The sequence below is a fragment of the Battus philenor genome, unplaced genomic scaffold (assembly GCF_028537555.1).
Source record: "Battus philenor isolate CCGP_79_NKW_IND1 unplaced genomic scaffold, ilBatPhil1.0.hap1 SCAF_15, whole genome shotgun sequence".
NCBI classification, from domain to species: Eukaryota; Metazoa; Arthropoda; class Insecta; order Lepidoptera; family Papilionidae; genus Battus; species Battus philenor.
In genome coordinates, this window is record NW_027181677.1 from 7537485 (window position 1) to 7551429 (window position 13945).

General features: G+C 30.1%; 2 protein-coding genes across 2 annotated transcripts; one reads left to right on the plus strand and one right to left on the minus strand.

Annotated features, from left to right (window-relative positions):
• Nucleotides 1-385: 385 nt before the first annotated feature.
• Nucleotides 386-2541, minus strand: LOC137918707 (cytochrome c). The gene is made up of 4 exons (XM_068761585.1): nucleotides 2403-2541; nucleotides 1859-1939; nucleotides 1541-1649; nucleotides 386-793 (listed from the first exon to the last, which is right to left on the minus strand). The coding sequence occupies exons 2-4, from the start codon at nucleotides 1928-1930 to the stop codon at nucleotides 648-650; spliced, it is 327 nt and encodes a 108-aa protein (XP_068617686.1). The 5' UTR covers nucleotides 1931-1939; nucleotides 2403-2541; the 3' UTR covers nucleotides 386-647.
• Nucleotides 2542-7852: 5311 nt separating this feature from the next.
• LOC137918848 (uncharacterized protein DDB_G0286591-like) lies at nucleotides 7853-9857 on the plus strand. The gene is made up of 3 exons (XM_068761772.1): nucleotides 7853-7959; nucleotides 8035-9036; nucleotides 9434-9857. Exons 1-3 carry the CDS (start codon nucleotides 7899-7901, stop codon nucleotides 9613-9615), a joined length of 1245 nt encoding a protein of 414 aa, XP_068617873.1. The 5' UTR covers nucleotides 7853-7898; the 3' UTR covers nucleotides 9616-9857.
• The last annotated feature ends 4088 nt before the right edge of the window (nucleotides 9858-13945 follow it).

A 13945-nucleotide genomic window follows, 5' to 3' on the forward strand; every position in this document is an offset into this window, starting at 1 on the left:
TTGTTCATAAAAGGTTGTAAAGAATTATTTATTGAATGTATCAGCAGGGTTACCTCTAGGCTACTTTACACACTAGGCTTAAATGTGGGCCTCTTTTTAGTTATAAAAATTACAATATTAATTTATTTTAGTTAAAGAAAACTTAGAACTGTAAAACTATCGATTTCTTAGTGTAAAAGAAAATTATATAATTTCCATGTAACAGAATTTGCTTTTTAATGAAGGTAGTAATAAATACAAAATATTTTTACTTTTTAAACCATTTATTTTTATAAAATAAAGACTAATATTATATACCATGGTAACATTAGAAAAAAATTATTAATAAAAATTAAAAAAAATTCCTAAAAATGTCATTTAAGGTTGATATAAATAAAAAACTCTCTTTGTTGTCTAAGAATAATTTAATAACATTAAAAACATTCACAACATTTTAATGGTAGGCACAAAATTTTACTGCATACAATTAACTTGTACTCGCTGATGGGAATATTAGGACAATGGTGTGAACTATTATTTTGGTCACATTAACATAACATATACAATAAATATTAATGATACTGATTGGCCTAATAATGAGGAGAACACTTCCAACTTCAATGGAATTTTCCACTCATCATGTGGTATTTTTCCTAATTGCTTAATAGTTACTTTGTAGCTTCCTTTAGGTATGCAATAAGGTCTGCCCTTTCATTGGCCTTTTTAAGCCCAGCAAACACCATTTTGGTTCCAGGGATGTATTTCTTTGGATTTTCAAGGTATTCAAAGAGGGTATCCTCTCCCCATGTGATACCTGGAAAAGAAAATAGTAATTTTTTAGTATTATTAACTGTGTAATGTATCTTGATGTTGCACACCCTTTAAAACCAAATGTTATAAAATATTGCTTTTGCAACACTAGCAACATTACAGAAGAATAACAATTACAAATTAGTTAAAAAGATGTGTTACAGTAAATAAATTAAATTAAAAACAAGACAAGGTTTTTCTTTGTTTCACTAATGTATAAGGTGCAATGATCCAGAGAAATAAAATCAATTAAAAACTTTAATGCTATTCATTCATGATACATAGGTGATTCAACATGTTGATTATAAAATATTCACTTCCCTTTGTGAATGTACAATAACATTCACATTGAATTCAAAGGCAAAGTTTACATAACAATGTTTTATCATGCTATAATATTACAATCAATAATAAGTATTTCATTGTTCTAATGTAAGCTGATTCAAACTTTTAGAGATTTAATTGAGAAATTACATTTCTATAGGTATATGAGATATAATTAATTTTGGAACACATTTAAATTTTTTGTCTATATTTTAATATACTTCACTCTATCCCAGACTATTATTTTGGTACATTTGATATGTATTGTGTGTGGATTACATACCTACTTTTTGTTTATGGTATATGTAATATTTTCCCCATGATCTCATATATATTGAAATAATTTGTTACTGAAGACTCTTTCCAATATTATTTAAAATATTTTAAATCAATTAAAACAATTTACAAGTGACTACTTGTATTATACCTTTAGCTTTGTTGGCCTCTGAGTAGGAAAATCCAGGAGCCTGACCCGTTTTCCGTCCAAAGAATCCATGAAGATTAGGACCTACTTTGTGTTTACCTCCTGCCTCGACCTGCAAAAGTCATTTAAATCTCTATTTATTATCACTTAAACTACATATGAAACTTCACAGATAATATTTTTCTGTTTAAAAAATGTCATCTTCAAAGAAATCTTGTTTGGTCTTTATGATTTTTTACAATTGATTGGATAATTGGTTTACATAATTGTAAATAGCTGAAAATGTTTTAGTAATGAAATTACGTTAGAAAGATTACTTACAGTGTGACATTGAGCACATCTTTGAACAAAGATTTTTTTTCCGTTTTCTGCATTTCCGGCGGGAACACCCATTATTCTTGGCTGGAATAGATAAAAAAATACCTAGTTACATGTCTAAGCTACTATCACCTACACGTGTTCACATTATGTAACGTAATTGTTTTAAGCGGGATTTTATAAAGATACTGAAAATTTACATGAATAATCATAAATTGTATTTAGATTTTCATTTCTATGTAAAACAATTTCATTTAGATTATTTTTGTGTTACTGGGTCAGGATCAATGTCAGTAGGGAATTTCAAGGTGCATGTGTCGTAATGACATTATTACGTAAGCTTGTGAAATCATCGATTTGAGTGGAAAATCAAATCTAGTAACATATTTCAGAGATCCGTTAACCTATTATGACGTAAATATTTTATAAAACTGAAATTGCTGCAAATTTAACAATTTTGAAGGTTAATGAATAAAAAAATGTATTTATCTAATTTTCGACTTAATTTTTGTGTATTGTGTTGTATTTGCGTGTAGAATTTACTTACTTTAAATGCTTGATGCTATTAAGTAGAATTTTATTACTGAAAGATACTCTGTCACAATGTGAACCACTACCAATCAATGAACAAAATCTACTGATTGTCACGAAGCCGTAGTACTAGTATCAACCTCGTGGTGGCGTTACTGGCGGTCGATTGCGCGAATTGTGCCGAATGCTAACGAAAGTGCACGAAGAATGATAGTTTAAGGTGGAGTTTTATTGATTTTTACTGCAGAAGCAGTGCTTCGAAAAATGAATATAATCATTATTTCTGAAAAATAAAATTATTGGCGCAAAAATAAATATCACAAAAGTAACTTACTTTTAAAAAGTTTAATAATCAATTACCACCAGAAATATTATGTATTAAAATTTTTCAACATTGCATGTCATACACGTCAAATAAATGCAAATAAAATGCATTGGATAAAACGTCTTATTCATACGGTTCAAAAATATAAATCTTGAAAGGCTTTCAAAAAAGAAAAAATTTTTGTTTTGTATTATTAAGGTTTTTTTCTTCTCTGGTATATAAAATATGCAAAATTCCACAGGAACGATTTAATTTACATAAATAATATATACTCCCTTCGTATTTGAAGTATTACTCTGTGCGACTTATTCTTATTCTTATGCATGTTCTGGTCGTCTATAATTGTGGCAACATTTATATAAAGATTATCATAGATTAACATAATAACAATTTGTAATATATGTCATGTACTACTCCCACGTATTACTCCCACGAAATTTATATATATATATATATATATATATATATATATATATATATATATATCACATTAATCTTTATTATTAATTTAGTCTATAAAAATATCAGTTTATTATATATGAAAAATTGTGACTTGCTTTGACATATTTTACGAAAGTTAAGGGTATTTTAAATTTTATTTTATTTCACACTGTAATTTTTTTTTAAACATTTTCTTTAATATATACAGTTATTTTACCTATTAGAGACACCCTGATTATTGAGAGACCCAGCCGAGCTCTAGATCGCTTCGGCGGACAGTCCATGCAGTGACTAGGCGCAAGAGCCCTCATAAAAGGACTTCGGCTTGTGCTGTCACTCGTCGTTAATACCCGTTTTGGCAGTCTGACAAAAGATCGTTGTGTGGGCCAAACCACGACTTGGTCGATTGCTATTGTCTGGTTGATAACACTAATTCAGAAAGAGTCAGTGTGGAAGAAGAAGTAAGGGAAGAAACTTGAGCAAAGCTTCAATCTAATATGATCGGAGGTTGGCGTCCCCTGTTATACACGAAATGCCCTCGTTCTTGACGAGATCGATTGAATGGTGACGGTAACGGCGTGCAGGCTTATATAGTTATAAGGAAACTCAAGTACGTGGGTCGATATCCGGACGGTGCTGCGGATGATGGTACCTGGTGTGATTAGATCGGTGGCACCTGCAATCAGTAAATTTGTGTATTAATTGATTTTGAACCGTTTTAGGAACTGGGCGATCGTTGGCAGTTCCAGGTCGATATGCAGATCTTCATTACGTCCCACGGCGTACCTGTGGCTAATGAACCTTTTCTGTACGCAAAGCACGGGGTATGTGTAAGGTTGGGTCTGATGACAGATTCAGAATCTTACTTTATTTGGATAGAGGCAGCCGAGCACGAAGGCCTTTTTTCGCTGGCGTTCTTCGTGCGCATTGAAAGTGAATTTGCCATCCAGTAGGACGGTGTAATCGGAGCTGAATAAAAATAACGTTTCGATGTCAAAAAAAAAAACTAGATCTTCGGATCAGTTATTATTTTTCTTCTTTACGAAGCCTTTTGGCAATCGTGAAAGATGTAATCTTACATTATCTAACATCTTTAAAGCAGGTGTCGGCGAATCTTACATCTAATTGTATAAGAAAAACAAAGTAGAAATAATTACAGAACTATTTATATATCTATTTAAAAGCCTTAACGTAAACTCAGCTCTTTTTTGAGAATTAATTGGTGCTAAAGGAACATTCTACCAGCTGTCTGGGTTAAGTATGTTTCGTCTTTCCTAAAGACATGGTTCCATTTTAAATGTTTACACACCTTATTTTTAATGAAGGTTTCGTAATAATTTGTTTGTCATCAGTCATCAGTCAATCATGTTTCTTCTGCTTAAATATTAGTTATAGGTCCTTAAAAGAGCAGTCAAGGTCACTTAAGGTAAGTGAATTAAGATATGCAGACTCATGATGTAGAGTAATTGAGAGTGCTACTCGTTTTAATAAATAAACATTTAAAATTTATGTAATAAAGTAAAACTTTATTTAAACTTACTTGTATTTTATTAATTTATATTAGTGCCATCTTTTGGTAGTTAAAACTTACTCATTTATTTTTTGGCTGTCAATATAGGTTGTTATTAGTACAGCACTCATTCGCTTGATGGCGGTGAAGAACTACTTTTAGACAGACTTTAGTTATAAGTATAGAGAAACTACAGGTTTTAAGGTATACGGTAAATTGAAACAACAATTTGTTCAAAATAAATATCTTCTAATAATTATTTACAACAGTAAATTGATTATCTGTACGATTTATTCAGATAATCATAGCCACTCCCGTAGATTTCTAAAAAGTCGCTTTGGATGTAACCGGCATCTAGCGTTTTCTGCTGACTTTAACGCGCCAGTCTGTTGCCTTTAATCCAGAACCATAAAGCACAAGCAGCTATTTGTACGCTACGGGTGTCGGGTACTTTCGTTCTTTTACGGTCCTGCCTGATTCCATCTCGTAGAAAAATCTTAAAACTTTTTTAATGCGTTTCTTTGAGCGACTTTGAGCTTGACTGGGAAGCACGAAGATAGAGATTTCATAACATACATTCAGATAAAAGTTTTCGTATATTGCGTATGATTATATCTAAATGAATGATTTAATAAAGGTTAAAAGAAGTTTAACGTAATAAAAGATATAGCAAGTAGTATACCTTTTTTTTATCTTATGGCCCTTTTCTAATAGAGTATCATAAATCTCTTCATTTATTTAATACATTTAAATTTAAAAATTTCAATATAACTAACAATGTGGAACCAGCAACCATTTGAATTGTTTGGCCCCAGATTACTTGGGTGTATGTTTTATTTGTAATAACACTTTTTAGAGTATTACAACAATGATATATTAATACGAAGTTAGAAGTAAGATTCTATAAATTCGTCAAATAATTAATAATAAAAATTAAAACTATTCATTGTAGTTTACTTTGGTATACCACTATATCTATATACAAATTCCTTGTTTTTTTTACCCTAATTTCTGTTATTTATTTTTCATTTTACATCTGTATGCCAACGGTGTCTTCGTATTTTAAAATCTAACGAGTGTTTCTTTTAAGCTATCTGGGTCTGTTAAACTCTGATCGTTCATGTACGTTATTTCCTTTATCTTATTTTAAGTTCGTTCAAGAAACCTGCTATATATTATATGTTTGATCACTGTATAGTAAATATCGAGTATTCATCATTTTGTATTCTCTGCAAGTCATTTATTGTTTATAAATATGTACATTATCTATGATATTCAGTAAGCTATTGAATTTGACATGTCATCGCCATGATGTAATTACACGGAGTTCTAATCTATAGATTCAATTTCGGACATTGATAAGATTTACGGTCGGCAGATTAGCTATTAAATGAAACTGCCTGAATAGTCAGAATACATTTGTATTTAAAATAGAATATTAGACAAAAACAGAACTTAGTCAGTAGTTTTAATTTATTCCATCAATCATTTAATAATTACTATTTAATGCGATTATTTTTAGAAGAAATAATATTCATATTTTCTAAACATTACAATAATTTTAAATAAACTCTGTGAAGCTTAACAAATAAAGTATTTTTCGTATGCCTGAGAAATCCAATCACCAAATGTAAAAAAAAAACTAATTTTATTGATAGCTTCTGTTGGAAGTTTTTCCGACAAATTGGGGCAATTAGTTTTTTTCTTTATATATGATTGTCGAAGTGTGCGAAGAATAATAAGCTATTCATATGTATGAGTTAGATCGTAACGCTAGAACATATTATCAATAATGTAAGCTTTTGAGTATCTTCTGTTCATAAATATATTACTAAAATTTCATTAAGAAGTTTTTGTTAAAACCGAAAATACGCAAATAATATTTATTTTTATAATAATAAACATAGAGCACACAAGAATCTCCTATTTTTAAGCACCAACTTTTTTTTTTACAATGCTATGTATAATTAGAGGTTACAAACAGTCTGTCGTGGCTTATAAATAAATAATGTAAAACGAGGTCTTTAAAAAAAAAGGTACGGGGGATACAAGAATAAAGTTATTATTTATATAAAATAAACAATCTTATTAACTGTCTAAAATAGTTGATATTTGATTGTAGACATTTTGTTCGGTTTGTAATTTAGGTTTTAATATAATTACAAATGCAGATTTCTCCTTTATTAAAAAGTTTTTGCAATGAAAAAAGAAATGGAATTTTTCAATGTGTAACTTGTAAGGTCGACGAACATACAAACTTCTTTACAAAGATATAAGAACCTTACATGCCGTTATCCATTACCTCTGCTCAATGTGAATTGGTGGATTTAATTACCTTTATTACTTTATGTAATTACTTGCTCAAATCTATTGAACTTATGTAAGTTTTAGTTCTTTCATCCTTTAATATGAGATCTAGAAAATCATGGAGAAAAGCGTAATAATGAAAATAGGGCGATATAGTCTTTATGTATCTGGTAATCTGATCCATGTGCATAAAAATATGCATAAAGTTTATTAAAATTTCGATGTACCTAAGGTTAGCACTTAAAAATTAAAGATATGCTTGTTATACCCATTTATGGCTTTGTAATAAGTTTACGGAATTAATGACGCAATAAAGGTTAGATAAAAAATAAAAAAAGTTGGGAATGAATTGTTCTACTCCTGCGTTAAAGATGTTGTGAAAGTGACTACAAAAAACCCCGAGTTTGTTGTGTACTGATTCCTTGGCTGATTAGAGCGCGTTTGGAATCTTACGGGGATATAAGACGGAGGATGCATTATAGGGAAGTTCATTGTGATTATAGTTTTTGTCAAATTTGAATCTTCGGTCATTTTTCTTATGTCGTACAAAAATGTGGATAATAATATGAAAAAATAAATTAAATAAATAGTTATTTTGCGATCAAAAAGTAGTTTTCACCCGCATTTAACAATTGATTGTTTTGTTTATATACTTTCCTAAAGAAAAATATAATCGATGGACCAAATTTTAGATATTCAGTCGCTGTCTACAAAATCTGGTTTATCTTAAATAACATGCTTATCATATAAAATCACATAAATTACAAATGACTGAAATTCATTTATGTGAAGCGACCGATTGTTTAAGTTTTTATAACAATGCACAATCACAATAGTCTGATAATACTATAAATCGATAAAATGCTAGTTGGAGCCAAGCACTATTAAAATCATACATCATTTCAATGTAAGATTTCGAGAAAGATATAATGTTAAATTCATTTAAAGTTTATTTGCTTTTTAACTTCTTTTTTAGTCAGATAAATTTAGGTATTATAATTTTATGTGATATTTATTGAATTTTTATGACACTCACAGTTTTAACAATCATTTATTCCTTTACAGGATTGCTAGAAGATGTAAAAGCTTCACTAAATTCCTCAGCGTCTATTAAACGTATACCTTTAGAAATTAAATCCCAAGAAAGTAGAATGCAGAGTGACTTTCAAGATGACACCGGAGAAATTCGTGATTCAAATGCATGTAACTTCATGAATAATGTGAAATTCCGATTGCCGGATAGAGTAGAACAAAAATGGACGCCGATCATTCGTCCCAAGCCAAGAAAGCCAAATGAACCACTGAATATAAATTTAAATGAACTAAAAAAAAACTATACTCGTAAATTGATATATTTAAATAATACTGATAATATTAATTCAAGTACATTACATGAAAATCGTCAGTTTGAAAATGGCGTTGATTTATCAAAGAACGACAGTATGCCATCCCCGAATCAACAAGCAAATACCTCTTTTATATTCGACAGTAATCACGACGAAGTGTTATATTTTGAGGAGACGAAAAATAAATCAGAACCTGTTACCGAAGATATAAATTTAGAAATTATACTTGATAAAACTGGGAGGAATGATTTTAATTCCAAAATAAGAAAATTACCTGATAATGAAATAACAAAAGAGGATATAGTAGAGAAACTTAACTATGTTACTAAAAACACACATCACCAATCTGATACATCTGTTAATTCAGATGCAAATGATTCTATTGGTTACGACGATGTAGAAAATACGAACATTAAAAATCAAGCAGGCTACAAAAAAATTGCTTATAATAAAGAGAATGATGACACTGAAGAATATTCATTTATTGAAAATTCAGGTTTGCAATCAAGTGATTTCAACGAAAGGCTTGATTCAAGGAAAGGCAATGAATTGATAGAGGTAACGAGCGACTCAAATGTTTTACTGATAGAAAGTTCAAGAATATGTTATGCATGCAGTAGCAGTAGCGACGCGTCTTGTTTGAAACCAAATCGTCAAACAACAGTTAAATATTGTCATAAAAATAACGAAGCTTGTATTGTTAAAAGATACAGTATTGGACGTAAGTGTTTTTGACATTTTTATTTAATTTAAAGATTGAATTTTAGGTATTATTTAAATATATAAAATATCTTTTGCATTTATATTCTTGTTTACTTGCGATTAGTGTACAATTGTTATGATATACCTGCCATATATGAATATTTTTATAGTTTTGTAAAATATGTGTTATTTGATCCTGGTTTATTATTGGAATGGATCGTAACAAAATAGTCTACAAATATTTTGTATTTTCATATTTCAAATACAAAATATAAATAGTAAAAAAACCACTTAGAATACAGTTACCATGCAAAGAAAGGAAAATACAGTGAGAACAAAAGTTTAAATACTTATATATAAATAGATATTTATATACCAATATAAATATATACATATACCAATTTATTATTTTTCAGGTACAAATTACCTTATTCGTGACTGTGGGTCCTACTGTAAACATTCCGACATATTTGGCCTAGCTATAAAATATGAATCATGTTCCGTATGCCATTTCGATCTCTGTAACAGCGCGTACGTTATTAATATCTCCTACATATTTTGTTTCTTTGTGGTCGCTGTACTAAAGATTATTCATTAAAACAAAACCCGTTAATTTTTATTTCATCGCAGTATTATTATGTCGAATAAAGAGAGACCTTAAGTATTATGGAAATTATTGGAACAAATTATTCTATACTTTTTGTGACTACATTTTACTGATTATGATTAATGCAATGCGAAAGCTTTTATTCACATATAAATTAAAATGTAAAATTACAAAAATGTGTTTAATGTATTCATAGTCGAAGATTAAAAATAAAATTTCGTACCTAAATAAAATTTTTAGTGTTGTTTCAAATCAAATAATTACGAATACATTGAATAAAATAAAATGATAAACATTAAATTAACAAATTGATGCAAGTGTTTTATTTTGAAACAGAATGCATATTATCGGCATGACCTAATAAATTTCCATCTATTCAGGTCGACCCATGAATTACAGGGAACGACAACTACAATTATTATATATAGGAGTGGTTGGAATTTCTTCAGCCATTTTCTCACAGCACTGGTGCTTTCCGGAGTGGTATATAGTTAGCAAGGCAATGGCATTTTAACAAGTATTGGTTAGATTTTCTCTGGCGACCTTGATTCGTTATGCTCTTTAGGGACCCTTGCCCCTTACTGCAAGGAACGTCCGCCTAAGTGATCTAAAAGTTCATCGGCCTCATTGTCTTAAACGTTACTTTTAAATAATTTACTTTACAAATTAGTATAATACAGCCCGAGCCAGGGCTTCTTAGAGAGCTTATCTACTTAAAATAACATTCAGGCTGTGCGCCGGTGTAGTCCTCCTCTTCCTCATCCGTCAAAAAAACGGGACAGGTAGGAAAAGTACGTATTGATAGACAAAATACATTTACAGGATTGTTCAGTTACGGGTTTCCTGTTACTAACTCTTTTTTTCACCTATTATGATTAGCAATAATGTTAGATGTTTGTAAATACTCCACATAACGTGTAAGGGCCTGCTAGAAAACAAACTTACAACCTACTATTACATTCTATTGCTACCGTTGTTCGTTCGTGTAGGGATAAATAAACAAAATTTGAATAATGTACATGTGGGTCGAACGTCATTAATTGCGTTATTAAGGAAACGAAAACAGATAAATTGTAAAGGGTTAATTTTAAGGTTTTACTGTCCATTTAAATTAAATACGAGGCTCTGTGTGGTTTAAACTTGTTTTGTCAGTCATATTATTGTAAGGAAACAAATTTGAAGTATATGAAGAACATAAATTTAATTCTATTCTTATTTCGACGTCTATTGAGAGTATTCGTTCGAAACGTGTAAATGGTTGTACTTAAAACAAAGTCCTCCAAAACAAAAAGACCTTTTGTGGTCACTAATTAAATTTAATGATGTTATATATTCATCCGACAGTATTTAAAACATCTCAAATTCCGTCTTTTGTAAACGAGAATCTCGTAATTACAGAATAAATGAACGCTTAGACTCCTTTTGTTTTATATTAAAGGCGCTTGAAAATCGTTATGCAGTAAATGTAATAAGGTATTGTTTTTATCATATAATTTATAAAAATCTCCCTTATATTTGTTTACGGTATAGATAATTTCTAGATAAGTTATTTTAACACGCATTAAAAAGGCGTTTTACTACATGCTTAATTGTTTTGGAATGAAGGTTTCTAGTATATTTTACCAAGAATTACTATGTCAATTCGGTCGTTTGCATAAAAGATGTTATTAGGGTTATCGGAAGAATGCAAAAGAGAAAAAGAGACAAGAATGCACTTCCACACAGAGCACACACACCAGGCCACTTCTAACCAGTCCTTTAGGTAATCTGTGGAAGAGGCCTTTTTTTCATAAATTTTAATTTGTATCGCTAGTGTTCTTTGTATCGCTACTAAGCGCAGACAGGAGAAGGTTGCCGCTATTTGATACGCAGCTGCACAACAGTGTTTTATCATTATTTACAATTTTTCTTATGGGTAAATACAGCTACAATTTTTTACATATACAACAATAAAATTTGGAAGTTTTACTCAATTATTCATTAATTGGTACATTATTTTATTTCAAATCGCTGCTCATGCTCTACAGACCGTTAAATGTCTTGAGGTTTATTACAATGTGCCAGATTCTGCCGTAGATTTTTTCCTTAGGAGGTCCAGTAAGTCGAAAGGAGGTATATTAAGGTTTTCACATAAGGTCACGTGGTTATATATTTTAGGTTTGAATCGGGAGCCTTGTCTGAGTAAGTGGTGAAAAGTCTGTACTGTGGAGCCGTCACATGGGCATGCCTCGTTGTCCACTTAGTAGTAGTGTGAGATGGAAAGATGTGTTGATTAATTTTCATAGTTTGTTTATGTCGGATAGTTTCGAAAGGAGTCATCTTCTGTTGTGGACGTCATACTTTTGAAATAATGATGATATCGATTATTAATATGCATTAATATTACTCATTTTATATAATTAAAACTAGATAATAAAAATGATAAATACTTATTCTTGATTATTGCTATATTCAAAATCAAAATTTAAGATTTCATGACAGATTTTAAACCGTACTGCTTGCCTCTTTAAGCAATTGACGTTTAACGTGTTGTGTTTGCAAACTGTGCTCTACAAATCTTTAGTCTTATTTTTGATGGTAGATTGCCAAGATAACCCCCGAGAAGCAAGATTCTTCCAACGTTGGGACGTAAGTATTGCTGTGAAAAATATTCTAATTTGTTATCCTCAAAATTACTTTTATTTAAATAAATGTGATGTCGTAACCGCGATGTAAAATAGTATATAATAAATTTACTATAATTTAATATTGTAGAATAGTCATATATTTTGTAAACATTAATTTGGAATGAATAAATGTTAGTAAGTTGCTTGTTTGTGCGCATAAATAACGACGCACCGATGACTCAAGACAAGAATTGTCTCGTTGAACTCTCTAGACGTAACGCTGTTAGCCGAATATAAGATTATCCGAAACTAGTCGCTATCACCAAAATTATGTAAAATGTAAACACACTACGAAGGCTATTCAATAATGGACCGCAAGAGACCGATTTTTAACTCGATAAAAGCTAAAAATTTTTATGGAAAATGAAAATACATTTTGCAGTAGATAAAACGTGTTTCCCGTGTAAAAAATTTTTAATGTCATTTTATTTAGCTAAAAATTTTTCCAATGAATTAGTTACGTTGTAACATAAAAGTACATTGTATAAACATAAAATATATATAACTCTATTATACAACACATCAAAGAATTTCATTGCTATTTCTTAAAAAAAGATTCTAAAATAGTTATGTAAGATATTTATAGCATTTAGTATAGTCGATTAGATTTAAAAAACAAAAACAGGTCGTTGTTGTTGCCAAATTATACAAACACGTACACATGTTGTGCGTTCCCAGACAAGGTTTGACATATAAACCCTTTTAAGGGATTTCGAGCACAAGGATAATTAATTTTCTTTAGCGAACCGAAGTGTATAGGTACGTCAAATGTCAGGCCCCTTTCCTATTGTTTCAAATACGTGTTAGTATTAACCATGAAAAGATACAAAAATCTTCACTACTTATTTAGTTACATCTCTTAAAATGGAAAGCCTTAAACATAATGTATTTTAGCGGAAGAAGATCAATGCCTAACCAATGCCTAACCTATGTATAAATTTTAGAGGTACAGTTTTAAACACAGGAGATCAGTTTCTATAAATTAATGCGTAGACTAAACAATAGACAACATGCAGTTCTTAGACATTGACGTATTGCTTGCTCATTGTTAAGTATTCAATAACAATCATTCAACAACATTCATTCACATTCGCAGTTCTGTTGATTTTGGTATTCTATTGATAAGCAACAATAAGTAGTTGACAACATTAAGAACTTCAGATGAAGGTGACTTCAGTTCTTGCGAGGAATTGTTGCTTATCAATAGAATACCAAAAAATCGATTTTCAGGGAATCACTAAAATTGCAGCACAGCACAAATATTGGACCTCAAATGTAAACCGTGATAGCACTTATTCCATGTAAAATTTGAATAAAGTATCTTCAAAATTTTAGTAGACATTAAAGAATTCAAACAATAATCACGTTATACATATGAAAGAACCATTATATAGAGAGAAGAATGAGTAAAACTTCCAATTATTATTTCAAAGAAACTCTGAAATCTGTAGCCGGTACGGAAATTGCTTTTGTCTTTAGTCATCGAAAATTTTAAAGACGAATCGATTTCTAAAAAACAAAGTCACGCATACAATAATACGCTCTAGAAAAAGTTTCATAACTTCAACTTAACAATTTTTTTATTTCATGTATATGTACATTATAATATCAGTCACGTTAATGAGTCAACAAACCAAATTCTACTCATTTCGATC